At 37.0% G+C, this 17796-nt stretch overlaps 1 protein-coding gene across 6 annotated transcripts in view; it reads right to left on the bottom strand.

Annotated features, from left to right (window-relative positions):
• Window positions 1-17796, bottom strand: part of TPK1 (thiamin pyrophosphokinase 1) — a 380490-nt gene that overhangs the window by 299987 nt on the left and 62707 nt on the right. For all 6 annotated transcript variants that reach the window (XM_074378961.1, XM_010340431.3, XM_074378962.1 and 3 more), the window contains one exon: window positions 10300-10371. In XM_074378961.1, coding sequence (XP_074235062.1) covers window positions 10300-10371 — 72 coding nt within the window. The remainder of the gene's footprint in view (window positions 1-10299; window positions 10372-17796) is intronic.

Below are 17796 nucleotides of genomic sequence, written 5' to 3'. Positions count from 1 at the left end.
GAAAAACAGTCTAAAATGTAAAGCTATTGCTAGGAATGTTTATTAAGAACCCCCAACAGAACATGCAAATGAGGACACAGTGTCCTATAAGTTAGTAGTATTTCCACGAAACACACTTAAGCTTTCCAGTTTCTAGAAAAGCCTCTTATCCCCTGGGAAAAAAAAAAGGAGGAAAGTATATGTGGAAGAAACAGCCACTAAGAGCTGAATCTCTAAAGCAGAGAGGTCTGGCTTCAGTCACTCTCTAGCTCTGTTATCTCTGTGCTCAATGTTTCTCATTTTAAAAATAAGAATAATTGTAATGATTATCCCATGGGACTGTTAAGGTGACATTCAAATTTGCACATAGAGTGCTTTAGCAGAATGACAAGCACTCAATACATAGTAACTAATATTGTTAATAATAAACATGGCAGTGATAAATCATAACCTATAGAAATACATTTCCATCAAACACAGAAATATCTACATGTAAATATAGGTATATGCACACCTGTGTTTCAAGAAACAGTAATTACCCTAACTGCTGATAACACTGTATTTTAGTCTTCAATTTCCATTTTTTGTAAATACTGGCCTTATCCCATTAAACTGTTTTCATGACTCATTCGTAGGTAACGATTCATAGCTCAAAAATAGAGTCAGGAAATCACATTGTTAGTTCTAAAGAAGGGACAGGTTACATTTATATTAATAATTATAACTAATGATATCATCTTAAAGATACATTTCTGAATTATGATCTTTCGATCCTTTACACATTTGTTACTGCTTCTCATTTCACTTTCATGAAGAAATCGGGCATGTTCACTAAGTGCTCTGCAATGAAAATTTTTACTAATAATTATTGTAATAGCTATACATTATTAATATTTACAGAAAATAAAAATGTGCAAAGCCTGAAATAATTATAACCATTTTTGTAACAATTAGCCAGAAAATATTTAATATTGATTTTGGAAGAAGGCAGAACAAATAATAAAGCATCTGCATGTATATATATATATGAGAGAGCATCCATGAACAGGTAGTGCCAGAAGAAAAAGTAACAAAGGAGACAAAATATATAAGCATGAAAAATAAAGAATGAGAGAGAGGAGAGAAGGAATGAAAGAGAAAGGAGAAGAAAAGAGAAAACCCACGCTAAGAAGAAGATGGGTAACAATGAGAGAAAACTGGAAAATGAAAAGAGTAACAGACATTTTTAAGTAAGGAGAAAGGCTCTCATTAGATAATGTCCTTTTTAGTAAAGCAGTGACAATGACTTTTGTCAGGCAGTTTTACAAGCTTTAAAGCAAGACACTTATTTGGAAAGTATGACTAATAATGAAACACTTCATTCTCTCTAACAGATTCTTCAAAGTTCACCCTATTTATAGCTGTTATGGAAAATAAACAATTGAGGTGCATATGATGATACAGAGGAGAATTTAGTTGTCATTAAATATCAAACTTATACACCCTCAGTTGTCAGCATAGCATGACTTCTACTAGCCAACTTTGTAAACCTGTTTACAAATGAGAGATGGTAAGGAAAGTAAAGGGATAACTCAGGCTGACTATTCAGATGCTAGAAAGAGAAGTAAGAGGGTAGGGAATTACCATAGGATAAATATTATCACTCAAATCAGGGTCAGAATAAAAGCAGATAGCAACCAATATACTATGAAAGTTGGTAATGCACTCTTAAAAATTAAGAGCAGACGGCTGGGTGTGGTGGCTCACGCCTGTAATCCCAGCACTTTGGGAGGCCAACGCAGGTGGATCATGAGGTCAGGAGTTCAAGACCAGCCTGGCCAAGATGGTGAAACCCCATCTCTATTAAAAATACAAAAATCAACTAGGCATGGTGGTAGGCATCTGTAATCCCAGCTACTTGGGAGGCTGGGGCAGAGAATTGCTTGAACCCAGGAGGCGGAGGTGGCAGTGAGCCGAGATTATGCCACTGCACTCCAGCGCAGGTGACAGAGAAAGACTCTGTCTAAAAAAAAAAAAAAAAAAAAAAAAAAAAAAAAAAAAAAAAAAATCAGTAAGTATGAAAGAACAGGAGACAGATAATAAGAAATACACTAGCCAAAGAGAGAAATGTATGATCCTGAGACACTGAAGGAGGAACAGTTCTCCAGGAAGATATCCAAATTCCAGATAGGAAGTACTGGCTGGTAGCTAAAATGGATCAGGGATCACAAAACACAAAACTATGGACTATGGGCCAAAATCCAATCCTCTACCTATTTTTGCAAATAAAATGAATTTGGAACACAGTTACATCAATTCTTTTATATATTTTCCACAGCTGATTTTGCACTATAACGGCAGAGTTGAAGAGTTGTGACAGAGACCACGTGGCCTGCAGAGCCTAAAATATCTACTCTCTGGCTCTTCACAGAAAAGTATGCCTACCCCCTCATTTATGAGCTGAGGGCATGATCATGTAAGCCTGACACTGAAGTCACCGAACATCCATTTGCCTGGCACACACTACACAACTATTTACACTATTTGAGTTATCTACTTGAATTTAATTCCTAGCTTTTCCATTTACTAGAAGTGTGAATGAAAATTGGCCATCCAATCTTTCAGTACCTCAGTCTAGTCACCTCCAGAATGAGGACAATAATAGTATTGCTCTCACAAGGTTGACAAAGGATTAAATGAGTTAATCATGTGAAGCTCTTAGAACACTACTTGGCAAATGGTAAGTACTATCTGTGTGTTGGCTACTATTAAATGTAGTTGGCTAAATGCTGAATAAATTACCTAATAGTGTATTTGAGAGAAATTCTAAGGCAGTAATTTACTGAAAAACATGGTGGTAGTTGATAGTAAGAAGCTTGTGGATGAAGTAAATTCAAAAAGAAGAAATGCCATTTAATTGTGATAGAGGAGTATAACCAGAAGTGGCACTAAACACAAAGATTAAGTCACTTCCATAAAGTCTGAGTGAATCTTGGGAAAGAAGTTAGCACAGTGTTTCTTAAAAATCTCATAATATTTGTATGGCAATACCTAGAATGATTAAATATCGATTTCAATAGAAATGGGCCATCATTTGGAGGATGGGAATAAATTTACCTCTGGTCTCATATAAAAAATATGCCCTTTCTTCTGTACCACCAATGTATTAAAATGTCTTATACATTTAAGTAATCTTTTTGCAGTCCCTCAAATATTTTTGTGTGACTGAGATACAACTTTTCTGCCAGCCTTATTTACAGAAACTACAGCTTGTACGTAACTGTTTTGTCCAATGGACCTGAACCAAGTACGCAAATTGCTCATCAGATCTTTAGCTCAATGTTCACTTCAATGTGCTCAAAACGTAAGTTCTATGAAACACTAAACACAGAAATGGACACAGTAATGTCAATTTGGTACTCTTAAGTGTAATCGCTGAACTACTTCAGAAAAAGCTACTCAATGCTAGAACAGATGGCTCCCAGATTATCCTAACTGAAATTCAGATATCCAAAAGCCCAGCATTTTCCAGGTAAAGTGACCTCCTGCATCTTTACCCGGATGCATTTAAATAATAAAAATGTACATGGGCCAGGCACAGTGCCTCACACCTGTAATCCCAGCACTTTGGGAGGCCAAGGCAGGCGAATCACAAGGTCAGGAGCTTGAGACCAGCCTGGCCAATATGGTAAAACCTGATCTCTACTAAAAATACGAAAGTTAGCCAGGTGTGGTGGTGGATGCCTGTAGTCTCAGCTATTTAGGAGGCGGAGGTTACAGTGAGCTGATTGCACTCCAGCCTGGGTGACAGAGACAGACTCTGTCTCAAAGAAAAAAAAAAAAAGTACGTGGCAGTCTCCCCATTCACGTACTTATAACAAGCAAATCCCTAAAAGCTACATTCATGACAACTACTTAGATTAACAAAGAAGCCTTACTTGAAGGTATCACTATTTTACTTCCATAGAGATTTTGCCACTAGATATGCCAGAGTGCATGCCGCTCAGTTCTTTTGTACATGTTCAAAAATAGAATATTTCTTCCCGCCCCCCACTTCCTCTTCTACTAGCATAAACAAGTGTTTCAACCTGTGGTTTCTCCCATGTCACCCCATTCAGTTTGTTCCAAACATCACCTGTAAACTCTAAATATAGAAAGAACGTAGACCAGACTTTTAAATGTCTGTCTCCCAGTGAACTGGAGGAGTGTTAGAACCCGTCACGATCTTTTCTGCGCCAATGGACATTTCTTTCCATAGACCCCAAAGCAGCTATTACTGTAAAACTGACAGTTCAAAAGGCTCAGCTGCCCCCAAGAACTAGTCCTACAAAAAAAAGTTCAAGTTATTTTTTAGTCTATTATTGCACACAAATACTCAGTGTAAATGTTCTTTAATTCACCTATATTCAATTAAATGGCATAATCTTAAAAATAAGATTCTAGAAGGAGTCAATCTTGGAACAAATTATTACAAAAGAGAAGCAACATGGAATGACAATTTAAATACACATAGGAGGAACACTAATTTCTATCTAACACATAACATTATGCAGAGTGTAAAGTAGGTTCAGGGCAAAAATATATGTTTCCATATATTACTATACACTATGCAATGTGGGAGAAAATGAAGGTGAACCCCACCAAGTTTCTCTGACTGCTTCCCCAAGCCCACATTCTCAGATGTCTTTAAACCTACTGAGTAAATGTATATTACAAGTGAAACAGGTAAAGGAAAAAAATAAAAATAAAAAAAACACCATCAGGGAGGAACGACCTTAATTTCTCTGTAACAAATATATTACAGGAAAGTAAATATTTGTTAAAAATGAAGATGTCTGTGTTTCAGGAAAGGGCATTTAAGACCCAGCCTAGGTAAGCATGAGACCCTGTCTCGTAAATAAATAAATAAATAAATGTTAACATACAGTTCTCATAAATAAGTTATTTAACAAAATGGACCCAATATCTGGTTAATTTCTTTGGACAATGATGTAAGGAGATAAGGTTACTACTAACTGATATACCCTTCTATAATTAAAAGATGCACCCTACCATAATACCTTAATAAAAAAGATATATTCCAATGATACATTTATTGGCATCTTAATTGTCAAAGGCATAAAACCAAAAGGCCAAAAAAGAAAAAGAAACACATTTTTGCACATGCACTATAACAAAAGGAGAGAGTACTGAAAATGTCAACTCTGATTGGGTGAACCAGGAAATATCAAATAAGTACAGAGGAGTCATAGGGCAGAGGAAAAAAATGTGGGTGACAAAGCCCAAGTTTAGCAGAATTATTAAAGGGACCCAAATGAGACTGAAGACAGAAGAGCAATCTGGGGAAAAGAGAGTGCACGAGGAAGCGTAAGCATGCGCCTGCAGGCTGCTAACTGGTCCACATTAGCGCAAGAGGATTTCCAGGACCCGTCATTGAGTGCATCACAGACAGGCACTGACCTTTCCCAATTGTAAGGATGACCCACAATAGCTACCAGGCCAGTCTCACAAGAACTAAGAAAACACCACCAGCTAAGCACTTTCTATCCATTTTCAAGAAGTTCATTCTCAAGGAAAGATAAGGTGACATTTGAGAAAATCTATCTCTACATAGGGAAGCTAAGGAAGCTTTCAGAAGAGGTGGCATTTGAGTTGGACCTTAAAGGATGGGTAAAGTCTGCAATATAAATAAGTGAAAGTCTATTTTAGGCAGAAAAAAAGTAAATGGCAGTCCTATTAGATTAATCATTAAATACACAGGAAGAGGTAGCCATGGAGAGAAGACCAAAGGAAAAAATTATATTGGATATACATTCTTGGGGGGACTGGCTCTTCCAGGGCCAGCTTAAAGAAATCACCCTAAGGTGCTTTCAAAATTTCAAAGTTATCATCAAAAAACATGTTTCCCTTAAAATTCCTCTAACAGGAGTAATGCATACGACAGATATAATAGGATTAAAATAGCAATGGACACCAAGCATATTAAAGCATATCTACTATTCAATCAATCTACATGTAAAAGTAACAGGCATCTGATTTCTCCTTTTTAATGAGAATAAACACATTAGACACCAAAAGTGAGATAAATAGGTCCCACTACATAGAGAAATGAGAATGAAAAAGGAAAAAGGAAAACTTTAATATAAAGTTTACAGGATATAAAACTTTATGTAATATAAAGTTGGTTGTGTTTAACTTAAAATAATCAGGTGAAAAGAGTTTACACAAAGGACTGGGGTGCATAATTTAGAAAGGAAAGAGTTTGTTGCAACAAAACTACTATTGAAGCAAGGTGCTTTATAGCAGATTTCTACCTCATTTAAAGCAAATCTAATGGCAATACTAATCACTAGCATAAGATTAGCATAATTACTACAGCAAATCTATTTAGTCTTTATTAAAAACTATTTAGGTGGAGTGTTTTTGTTTTAAAGAAAAGCATATAGAAATTAACGAGGTAGAGTCAATTAAACAACTATTACGATAATATCAATTCTTAAGGAGCAGGGGCATGGCTAGTTCATTCTAAGCACTTGTGGCTTGGATATGCCTTCACAGGAACAGGCTGTATCTATAGACTCCAACTCTCAGTTCTAGCCACTATCATGTCCCTAGCAACTAGCCCCGTGCCTTATACAGAAGGGCCTCAACTAGTGTCAATCAATAACAAATAGAACATAACTAGTGTTATAAAACCAAAGACCTTGCTTATACTTTACTTCATGAATGCTACTTGTGCATTTTTTTAATTCGTAAGACCCGCCTGATATGTCAAATATTTTGACTTCAGTTTCAAGGAAAATAAGTAAGCTGCCCATACCCTGGGGTGATCTTAAGGATGACAGTAAAAGAATCTGATCATCTAACCATAATCTAATTAACATGTTCTGTGGATCATGTGGAAAAAATGAGGAAAGGCTGTGAATGTATGCTAACAATGAGGACATGTGCTAACCTGAAATCCTAGAAACCTCATACACAGTCACTCAATATAACCTCATTCCAGTATGCCTGGTAGGTCTGTTTTTCATAATGTTTTGTAGCACAGAGATTTCTACTAATAACTTTGAGAACACTGGTAGTATCATGACCCCAACAGAGAATAACTAACCTACAACAAATATGCAAAGCCCTTCTAACATACATATCCCTACTTTGGACCTATTGCATGTTCATATATTGCAGGAAGAGAAAGACACTTCCTGGAATGAGAAGGCCTGACAAAAAATTTTTTAAAAACATGTTAGTAAATCTAAGACCAACAGCAATTCACAAATAGCAATAACCTCTCATATTACCGAAAAGTTAAATATTAACTCTACTTCTATCTACCCATCTTTCTATTTACCTACCTACCTACCTACCTACGTGCTTATTTTATCATCAAACTGAATGCACAAAATGCTGGAACAGGTAGTGATATACTCCAAGACTTCTAACCAAGAAAATCACCAAACTTCATGATGTATAAAAAAGAAACCACATTAAAACCTCCATAATTTTAATCTCCCTTAAACTCCCTCTTTAGGCATTTAAGCTGCATTTCGTAACTTCTATTGTTAGAGTAGGTAGTTAGGCAGACATGAGCACGGCAGGAGAGGGCCCCTCCCTAGGAACGTCAGGCGACCATAGGTGATGTTCAGACAGCTTAAACTGTTTCTCTAAAATAATTGGCGGCACCCGGCACCAGGGAAAGGCAATCTCTCAATAGATAGAAAACAACTGGAGCTGGTGATCAGCAGCTTCCTTATAAGGTCTCTGGAGTTGGCGAGAGGGCTCAGCATGCACACTAAGAGGCAAAATGGTGGAATTTAACTGGTATATACCTTCCTCTAGGAATCCTTGACTGGTAAGGGAAAAATGGCTCAAATGACCATGCAGGCCACTGGGTACTGTGCATACAGAGAGCTCGCCCCAAAGGAAGAATCAGGGGAGAAGAAACACAAACCCCCGAACTGTGGCAACGCATAAAACCTCAAGTCAAGGTCCAAACAGGGCACCTGGATCTCTCCAGTCGCCCGCTTGGCCCTCTTCTAGGTGCACTTTGGTTCCTTTCACTCCTGCTCTAAAACTTTTTAATAAACTCTTACCCCAGCTCTAAAACTTGCCTCAGTCTCTCCCTCTACCTTAAACCTACTTCTGCCCCTCACCTGAATTCTTTCCCTGAGCAGGCAAAGATCAAGTTGCTGCAGACCCATACAGATTCACTGCTGGTAAAAGTATCACATAACCATTGCAAGAAGAAACTTTAAGATAAACTTTCAACATAGTCTTTCTCTTGAAATGAATCTTAGGAAACACCTACTTAACAGAAGTCCTTAGCATAAAGTCAAATGGCCAGTTTTATGCAGGAATCTTACATACTATACAATACTCTTCAGATTTCTCTGCATTTTGAAGCTTTCAACCATTTTAACAGCCCAGTCTTCATCCCTTGATTTCACCTCTTTACAAATCTTTGTATCATCGAACAGAAGTTACAGAAAATGTTGAGTACATGGGTTAAAAGGTAATGGGGACAACTTCCTCAAGCCACTTCATACTTGCTAATATCCCAACCCATAATACTGTTCTCCTCTCCCAAACTCTCAATGCGGCCCTAAACATTTTCCTAAGCCTTTCCTATATTAAGATTAACAACTCAAGCTCAAAAAGCACAGCTTCTGTTACAAGAATCACAAAAAACCTACTCTTTAGTATTTATCAATAGGCCTGCTTCTTACAATAGTTAAAGGCTCCAGAACACGAAGAATTATCCTAGCATACATATGAAAGAACTTAACATCTCGATAACCTAAAAGACAAGTTCTTTTTGAAATGAGAATTAACTAGCTATTTCAGTATACATGATACTTCACATACCTTTAGCTTTTTTTATGTACAGATTGACTCTTATGGAAAAACTAATAAAATGAGGAACTTTGATCAGCTCAAAAACCTACATCATTCACATTATGTGCAAAATTAAGACCCTCAACTCCCCCAGACATGAGAGACTTCTTTAGATGTAGCTTTGAATATTCAAGCTCTCCAATGGTTCAGATCAATGGTTATTTTGTCTACTTTCAGTGTTTGCAATAAAATGGTCACCCATACTCTCTCCAAACAATATAAAATCTGATACAATAAATTCAAATAGAAAGGATGTACCTAAACAGTTTCTTTAGTATTTTCTAGCACTATAAGTCATACTAAACTCATTCTTTCATTTATTGTCATTAATAGCAATTATGTGACAGATACTGCACTGGGCACCAGAGACACAGTGACAAACGACATTATAGCCATTCAAATAACTACCTAATTATTAGTGGAGTGCTAAGAAAAAAAAGTTAGTGGTTAAATAATTTTTATGGTTTGAGAGAACTGATAGTACAATTATAATGTGAAATTTTAAGTTGACTAACTTAAACACAGCTCAATTTAGAATACCAAGAGTTCTCAGTGTAACCAGATTAGACAAAAAAAGTTCTTTATACAACATTACCTGTGATGATTTATTCCCTCTAGTATCACAACTATCTCAACTACAGATGTGAGCTTATTCACATATAAGGTTTGCACTTTAAGAAACATAAACATAATGTTGAGAATACTAAAGAATTCTGTGATAAGAAAGAAACAGGAATAACAAAAATGTGCATCAATGCATCAAGAATCAAGTTCTTCTGCCTTTCTGCTTTGGCCTAAAACTTCTACTGACAGCTCAACAAAAATGTTCCTTTCTGGAATAAAAAAAAAACCTCAAGATTTCATCGAAGAAGAGCAGAGATTCAAAACAGCAAATGATATTGAACATTATTTTCCAACCCAGAGATAATCCTATAAAAGTTAAAGAATAATGTAAATAGTTAATAAAACCTGTTTCTTACACAGTACCTTCCAACAGTATTAATTAATTCTGTGGCACTATCCCATTTTTAACCATACTTTTCAGTACCCCAAGAGATTCTTACATAGTAGCATCATTTTCTTTTTTGATTTTGCAAATCTGATCACCCTGCAGATATCTTATTATTGGATGCTGCAACAAATGAGGCATGTGGATGCTTTTCTGCTGTCACTGGTGCCAAAAATAATTTACACTTGAAAAAATACTTGTTGAGGATTCAGGCTTAATATCCACACTGTAGTTCTGAAATATGGTATTCTGTCCTTGGGGGTCCACATTTTGGAAATCACATTTAAACAGTTTAACAGGGAAGCAATGATAATTTATTCTAATAATTAATAATTGAATCACCTTATTATGAATTCCACTTTTTAGTCAGGTTTCAGGATATTAAGTCAGTCCCAAATAAAGTAAGAATGCAAAGAAATAGAAACGTTAATTAAGATTACCTTTGTTCCAAAGATGACGAAAATAGTTGTCCAAAGGCTGATTAAGAATTACAAGGCAGTACTTCAAAGTCCCTAGGAAAAAAAAAAAGGGAATATTAAATAAGTGAACTGAGTCTTTTGTTCCCCTTATATGAGTCTAAAATCATACCCTACTAGTCTAGATTTTCAGTATACATGGAGCTAAAGTCCAATCACAGTGAATTTCTCATAACTAAACTTTAAAAGGCATCATATATTAACAGGTCCTACTTTACTGAGTACATCTCTCACATTACCATATCGTTGAACAATGTATCATAGAAACAACTGTGTAACTTTCTGTGGGTGAGGAGCACAAATGTTCTTGATATGAATTCTCATCCTTCTAATACATCCACTACTTTGACACAACTATCCTTCTATCTGGCTGGTTTTATATCATCCTGACCTTACTTACCAAATGGTATGGGTCTAGTAGGTATGTATTTTCACATTCATTCTTATTCTTTTTCTCTCTTTCCTTCCACCCTTACCCTAACTTTAACCTTCCAAAGGAAAACCCTGTGTGCTTTCACAGATCCTACTAGGTCTTCTCATGGTTTTCTTATTCCAGTTTTTTACATGATACTCCAAAGACAAAGATGAAGAAAAGTTACTTTTCAGACAATCATTACATATCTTTTATAATGTACTTAAAATAGTGCAAAGCCAAGTGCAATCAGGTATTGAAAAACTGTCATTCAGTTCAGTCCAATCACCCTCCATTTTATTTGTGGAAAATAAAATGTTTAGGAAAAAATTTTTTAAGCAATTTCACTATTAGAAATGGAATATAATTAAATTAAAAGGGTGTGCCATCATCCATAGCAAATATTATTAAGTGCCAATTATATACCAGGCACTGGGAGTACAAAGAGGGACAAGATTACAAGCTATCTGTGAGATGAAACACTTACAATAAAGATGATTTATTCAAAATACAATATAACAGAAGCACCAGGAGGAGTGCCAGATAAACAGATAAATGAGTATGGCAGGAGTTCAAAGTCCAGAAAATCAATGAAGTCTGGTGTCAACCAGATTTTTGTCAAATGTAGATTTTTAAACTTGATCTTACAAAGCGAAAAAAGGTGCAAATAAAGGAAGGGGCTTTCTAGACAAGCAGAACAGCCCACCGGAAGCTGCTCTCCTTATCCATTAGGGTTACTCCAATGAATAGTTTCAGAAGCAATGCCCTAATAATGTGATGGTAGGACATTAATACTAACATCAGTAATTGTAAACATAATGTTTAAGATAACACAACTTAAATTCCTCTACAAAATGAGTGATGCAGTAAGGAGTAGTGAACACAATTTCTGTAATTTGGGAATCCATACAGAGATAATAGCTGAAGGTAAAAGAGCAGGCAAGCCACTGGGATATTGCACAAAGCTGGGGAGGGCAGAGAGAAGAATTAAGATGAAGGCAACACACTGTGTTTTCCTCACCGTTAACAGAGCTGAAGGAGGTCAACAGAGAACATATAGAAAGAAAATCTATAAAGGTAGAAGGATAAGAAGGTATTTCCAAGAACATGAAGTCAGTAACACAGTATGCTACAGAAATGTCAAGGAGATTGAACAAGAGGCCAAGGGGAGGGGGATCTCAAAGAAAAATATGAAAATTCATAGAGGGAGACTCCAGATAGTGAAGTGACCAAGGAATTAGTAAACAGTCAGGAGCTGATTAAGAAGGAAGAATAGTCACCTTTCCTTAAAATATAAAAAGTTAACTGTGAGAAGTGGAAAAGAAATGCAACAAAGTCAAGATAAAATATTTTAAATATGGAAACAAGCTCATATCCTAAATAGGGGAGGAAGTAAGAGGAAGAAGGAAAATTATCCATTTGTTCTTTTGAAAAGCAGTCAAGAGAAATAGCATGTCCCTCCCACCCCACCACCACCTGTAAGCCATATCTTCTACTAAAAAAAGAGAGACTGAGATTGATGCACATGAAGACACAGCATGTGCCTCAAAATTGAGGTTGATTTTTTTTTTTTAAGAGATAGGGTCTTGCTCTGGCACCCAGGCCAAAGTAAAGTGGTACAATCATAGTTCACTGCAGCCTCAAACTCCTGGGCACAGGTGATCCTCCCACTTCAGCCTCCTCAGTAGCTGAGACTACAGGTTCATACCACCATGCCCAGCTAATATTTTTATTTTTTCTAAGGAGCAGTCTCCAACTCCCAGCATCAAGTAATCCTCCACCACCCAAAGTGCTGGGATTGCAGGCGTGAGCCACTGCACCTGCCTCTATTTATTTATTTATTTAGAGCTGGAGTTTCACTCTTTTAGTGATTCTCCTGCCTCAGACTCTCAAGTAGCTGGAATTACAGGCACCCACCACCATGACCGGTTAATTTTTGTATTTTTAGTAGTGATAAGGTTTTGCCATATTAGCCAGGCTGGTCTCAAAGTCCTGACCCCCATCCGCCTGCTTCAGCCTCCCATAGCTCTGCGATTACAGGCGTGAGCCACCACATCCAGCCTGCACCTAACCCTATTTAAAACAAGGTAAAATAAAGAGGGGAGAATAGAGAATAAAGTGGAACATGGAACATTTTTTAAACAACTGCTGTAAAAAATAATTAAAGGACATCACAATCCACAATTTTAAAAATAGAAATCTAACTGGAATTAACTAAAAGGTTATATGAAATCATATCTGTCTATAATTTTTGCAATTTTCCCATTGATTATGAGGAGTAGACACAGGGGTAGGTGTAAACAGACAGGATGGTGATGATAGCTGGTTTTGAGAACTGACAAAATCACTTGCCAAGAGGTAAAGGGAATCCAGGATGTATATTTGGGCAGCTTTGGAATGAATGATTATGGTGAAGACCACTAGTGACCTCTTGTTTAGTAAGAGAATCCTGAGGGCTTTTTGGTTTGTTTACTGGGCCAGGTAAGAAAAAAAAATCATATTCCAGATATCCTTGTGGGAAAATGTGGTCATAAGGCTAAGTTCTGGCCAAAGAGAAGTATATAGCTTTCTATGACACCTCTAGAAACTCTCCTTAAAATAAAGGGGGATTTGTCTTCTACTTCTTCCCTTCCTCCTTCCTGCCATCTGGTGGCGGGCAGATCACAAGGTCAGGAGTTCAAGACCAGCCTGACCAACATGGTGAAACCTGTCTCTACTAAAAATACAAAAATTAGCCAAGCGTGGTGGTGCACCCCTATAATCCTAGCAACTCAGGAGGCCAAGGCAGGAGAATTGCTTGAACCTGGGAGGCTGAGGTTGCAGTGAGCCAAGACTGCCCCACTGCACTCCATCCTGAGCAACAGAGTGAGATTTCCTCTCAAAAAAAAAAAAGAATTGATAAATTCACTGAATGAAATTCTAGTAGCCACTTTGGATCATAAGAAGAAGGGCATCAGAGTAAAGAAGCTGCGTTGCTGACCACTTCATGCATCTTGCTCTATTCCCACACTTCACTACCTGCTTAAAATCTTATTTTATGTGAGTGAAAAATAAAATTTTAAGCTGTTTCCTAATCTTGGCCTTAATTCTAGAGAACTATCCTAGAAGCCAGAGGTCCTACCATGAGTTCAGGAGCCAGGACTGGAAATAGAGCCCCTGCCACTACTTTGAGAATTTATTAAAAGGCTGTGAGACTGCAAATCAGCTCCCTCCCTTCCCCTCCCCTCCTCCTTTCCTCCCTTCCTTCCTTCCCTCCCTGCCTCCCAGTGGTTCTCAGATAACCCAGAGGAATTTATAAGACATGAAAATTTCTGGACCCCATCCTACACCTTTCAAATTATATCCCTTGGCATGAGACATGGCAATCTACATTTTACAAGCAAGTTATTCTACCACAGGTGGTCCACGGACTGTGCTTTAAGAAATCCTGCTTTGTTATCACCATACAAGTTCCCCAAACCCAGATGGTGCTTGTTTCATAGGCTAAAATCTATTGTCTCAGTGGCAGCTTAATCAGGCAACATAATGCACTTATTATTTCAAGTAATATGTGTCAAGCCCTGAACTAGGTGGTGGGAATGAAAAAAAAATGCTTCTATTCTGTACAAGTCACTGTTATTTTGGGTTTCTATATTCTATGGAAAGAAACCTATGGAAAGAAATGGTAATAAATGCAGTGATCACAGTCCAGACTGTGTTAAGGAAAAGATGACCTAAAAAGGAATTTGAATGACTCTAAAGAAACGTAGACAAGCATCAAAATGTAGGAAGAAAAATATTAGCTCATTCATTCATTCCACCTGGACGGAGCACCAGTTTAAGAGATTCAGAGCCTGGTTCATGGTAAATGCTCAATAAGATCTCAACAGCAAGGAGCTAATAATTTGGATAACCCAATGGTCCTTTCCTCTGCAGCGAAGTTTACACTACCAAAAGAGGCATTCAACAGTATTGAATGTAAGTTTACACAAATGATTGAAACTGCTTTCTGTTACTGATTATTTAATACATGAACTTGGTATTTTTGAGCCTCACAGAGCCATCTGATAAGGGGGGAAAGCACTATTATCCACATTACTGCTCCTCTAGACCAATACTTTCATTAAGGTAATATCCATGAAGGCATTTCATTTTTGAAAAGAATGAAGTAGTATAAAATCTATAGTACAGTTAGATTTACTAATGGTATTATTAATAAAAAAGAATTAACTACTTCAGCTTTTTCTATATATAACATTTATGGCAGGCTGTTCTGTATATAAAGTTATTTAGGTAATGGGATCGGATATTCTTTTCTAATCTAGTTTAGTTTTCTAATAGGATCTGCCAGTCGAAATTTCCTTTTCCAATCTTATCTCCCCTGGAATCCTAAGAAGTCGGTATGGCATTTATTTTACTCTCAAAGCCCTCCTGATTACTAATCCACAGCAGGTTGCAGAAAAAGTAAAATATAGAACCACCATGCTTCCTAAATAGCGTATGTGAGTTTTTCAGCCAAACATTCCACCATGATAGAGCTCCATATCACTCTCAGATACTCAATTATGGGACAATGCCTCTGGCTCTAAATGCCCCCAAATTCAGAAACCTCTGGGAAGCATAGAAGTAAGAAAAAATCAATAGTCTTATTTCAAGTAGTTCTCAAGCTGTGATACTGTTCCTGGGATATGCAAAACAATTTAAGAAAAAGACTAGGAAGAACTTCTTCATTATGTCATAAAGATTATAAATTTTTTAAATCAGGTGTCCTAAGGCAATCTTAAAGACAAATATAGGCACAGACAGCAGGATTTCAAAGGTGATGGTGAAATAACTTTTTCATTATCTACAAAAACATATGATGCACTCCATTTAAAAGAACAAATAAATATACAGACTAGCCTTAATCCTTCAACTGTTAAGTCAAAAGTTCCTGAATTGCTGTCTCAAAGGGGCTTCAATTATGGAAGATGAAAAATCCCTGATCATAGATGTATTGAAACCAAAATGGTCCCAATTGCACAAAAATCCTGAATTAAGTACAAACATCCAAATTTATAACATGAAAATTAAAATGAGGTAAAATCAACAGCCTTGGACTAAAAAGGGAAAAGGCCCTTTGAAGGTGATAAACTAAATATAACAAGTTCAGATTTTTAAGAAAAGGGGAGGGGCATCCATCCGTCTTTGCTTTATGTTGTTCTCTCTCTTCTGTAACAACAAAATCCTACCTCTTTAGAGAAATGGCTGATTCTATTATTAAGGAACTATACAAGATGAGCCTGGAGTACCAGGTAGTTCCAGAAAGAAGGAAAGAGCATGATCTCCCAAACAAACAAAGAAAAATACTTACACAGATGGGAATAGGTCAAAGGGGTACAACAGCCAAATGAAAGAGGTCCCAATAGCCAAAACTGTTAACAATTTGAGCAAAAAATAAAGTACCAATGGATTACAACCCAGAGTATAAAATAAATATCCATAAGTCCATATGGATTAATTAATTAATATGCAGAGGAGAAGAGACAAATCTCTCAGGCAGCAGAATTCCAAATAATTATACAATCTTCCACCCTAAAGGAGAAAGAACATAGCTATAGGCTATACACAGCAGAGTAAGAGCTGCATGTAGTAACTTCCTTCCAAAGAGGATTATGAAAAGGAGGAAAAAACCTTTACAGTAGAGAAATATAATAAACTCTATGCTTCAGGATGGTGATGAAAATCAATATCAATAGTTATAAACCATGTTTATAGTATGTATCTTTAATATATGATAAAAATGGCACTCTGTCTCCAGGGTCTTTCTCCCCCAAGTCTATAACCCTAGTGTAATCAGGAAAAAAACATAAGATAAATTCTAATAGAGGCACATCCTACAACACACCTTACCAATACCACTCAAAACTGCCAAGGTCAGCAAAAACAAAGTCTGAGAAACTGCCACAATCAGAAGAGCCATGGGAATCTGACAACTAAACGTAATGTGGAATCCTGGAGGAGATACCCGGATAGTAAAAGGACATTGGGCAAAAACTACAGAAGTCTAAATAAACTATGGAATAATAAACTAATAATAATGTATCAGTATTGGTCCATTAATTAAAACAAATGTACCATATTAATATTCCATGTTAATATAGGGGAAACTGCTCATGGAGCTTATATAACAACTCTCTACTATCTTCTCAACTTTTCCTGTAAATCTAAAGTTACGTTTTTCAATCTGTTTTTTTTTTAAAGCTATGAGGCAAGCAAAAACCGAACTGAAAACTGTTCCATCAAGTATTCATTCAGTGATTACTCCATGGGACAAAATTGTCAGCTGTTATGACAAAAGCCCAAAAGCATGCTTGGACTTCAGGGGGGCGGGGAACCCACTATGCCAGAAGGCAAAGATACTTCTATTCCATCTTTGGAAAACTAAACTGCATCCAGATTTTCTTTTAATTAATAAACTTTCTTTTAAACCGGGCGTCCCCAAACTATGGCCCGCGGGCCACGTGCGGCCCCTAAGGCTATTTGTCCACCCCCCCCACCACCGCCCCCACTCCGCACTTCAGGATGGGGCACCTCTTTCATTGGTGGTCAGTGAGAGGAGCACAGTATGTGGCGGCCCTCCAATGGTCTGAGGGACAGTGAACTGGCCCCCTGTGTAAAAAGTTTGGGACACCTGTTTTAAACAATAACAGAAGAGAAATTCTCAAGAAAATCAATTTCTTTTTATTTCTGACTCTGGGAATGAAAATCATTTGAATTATATGCGATAGACCACAATCACATCTCTGAATCAATGATCTTGAAAATGCAGTCATGCAACTCAGGACTGAAGGGTTGATGTATTTTTTAATTTAAAAAGAAATTAAGATGATATTTAATATGCAGACAAGCACAAGGGCCTCACTTGTCCCTACAGTAGCTGGTCATAGGTTATCTGCCATGAGCGAGATCTGCTAAGGAAATGCGAGAACTCCACAACACAGGGTGTCAGCAGCACCTCACCCTCTTCTCCAGTATATTAGGAGAACTTGCAGTTTACCCATGCCCAGGAAAGCAAAACTACAGATTAT

Source organism: Saimiri boliviensis, chromosome 10 (assembly GCF_048565385.1).
Source record: "Saimiri boliviensis isolate mSaiBol1 chromosome 10, mSaiBol1.pri, whole genome shotgun sequence".
Taxonomy (NCBI): domain Eukaryota; kingdom Metazoa; phylum Chordata; class Mammalia; order Primates; family Cebidae; genus Saimiri; species Saimiri boliviensis.
The sequence above is the reverse complement of the archived record's forward strand: the minus strand, read 5'-3'. Positions and strand labels throughout refer to the sequence as shown.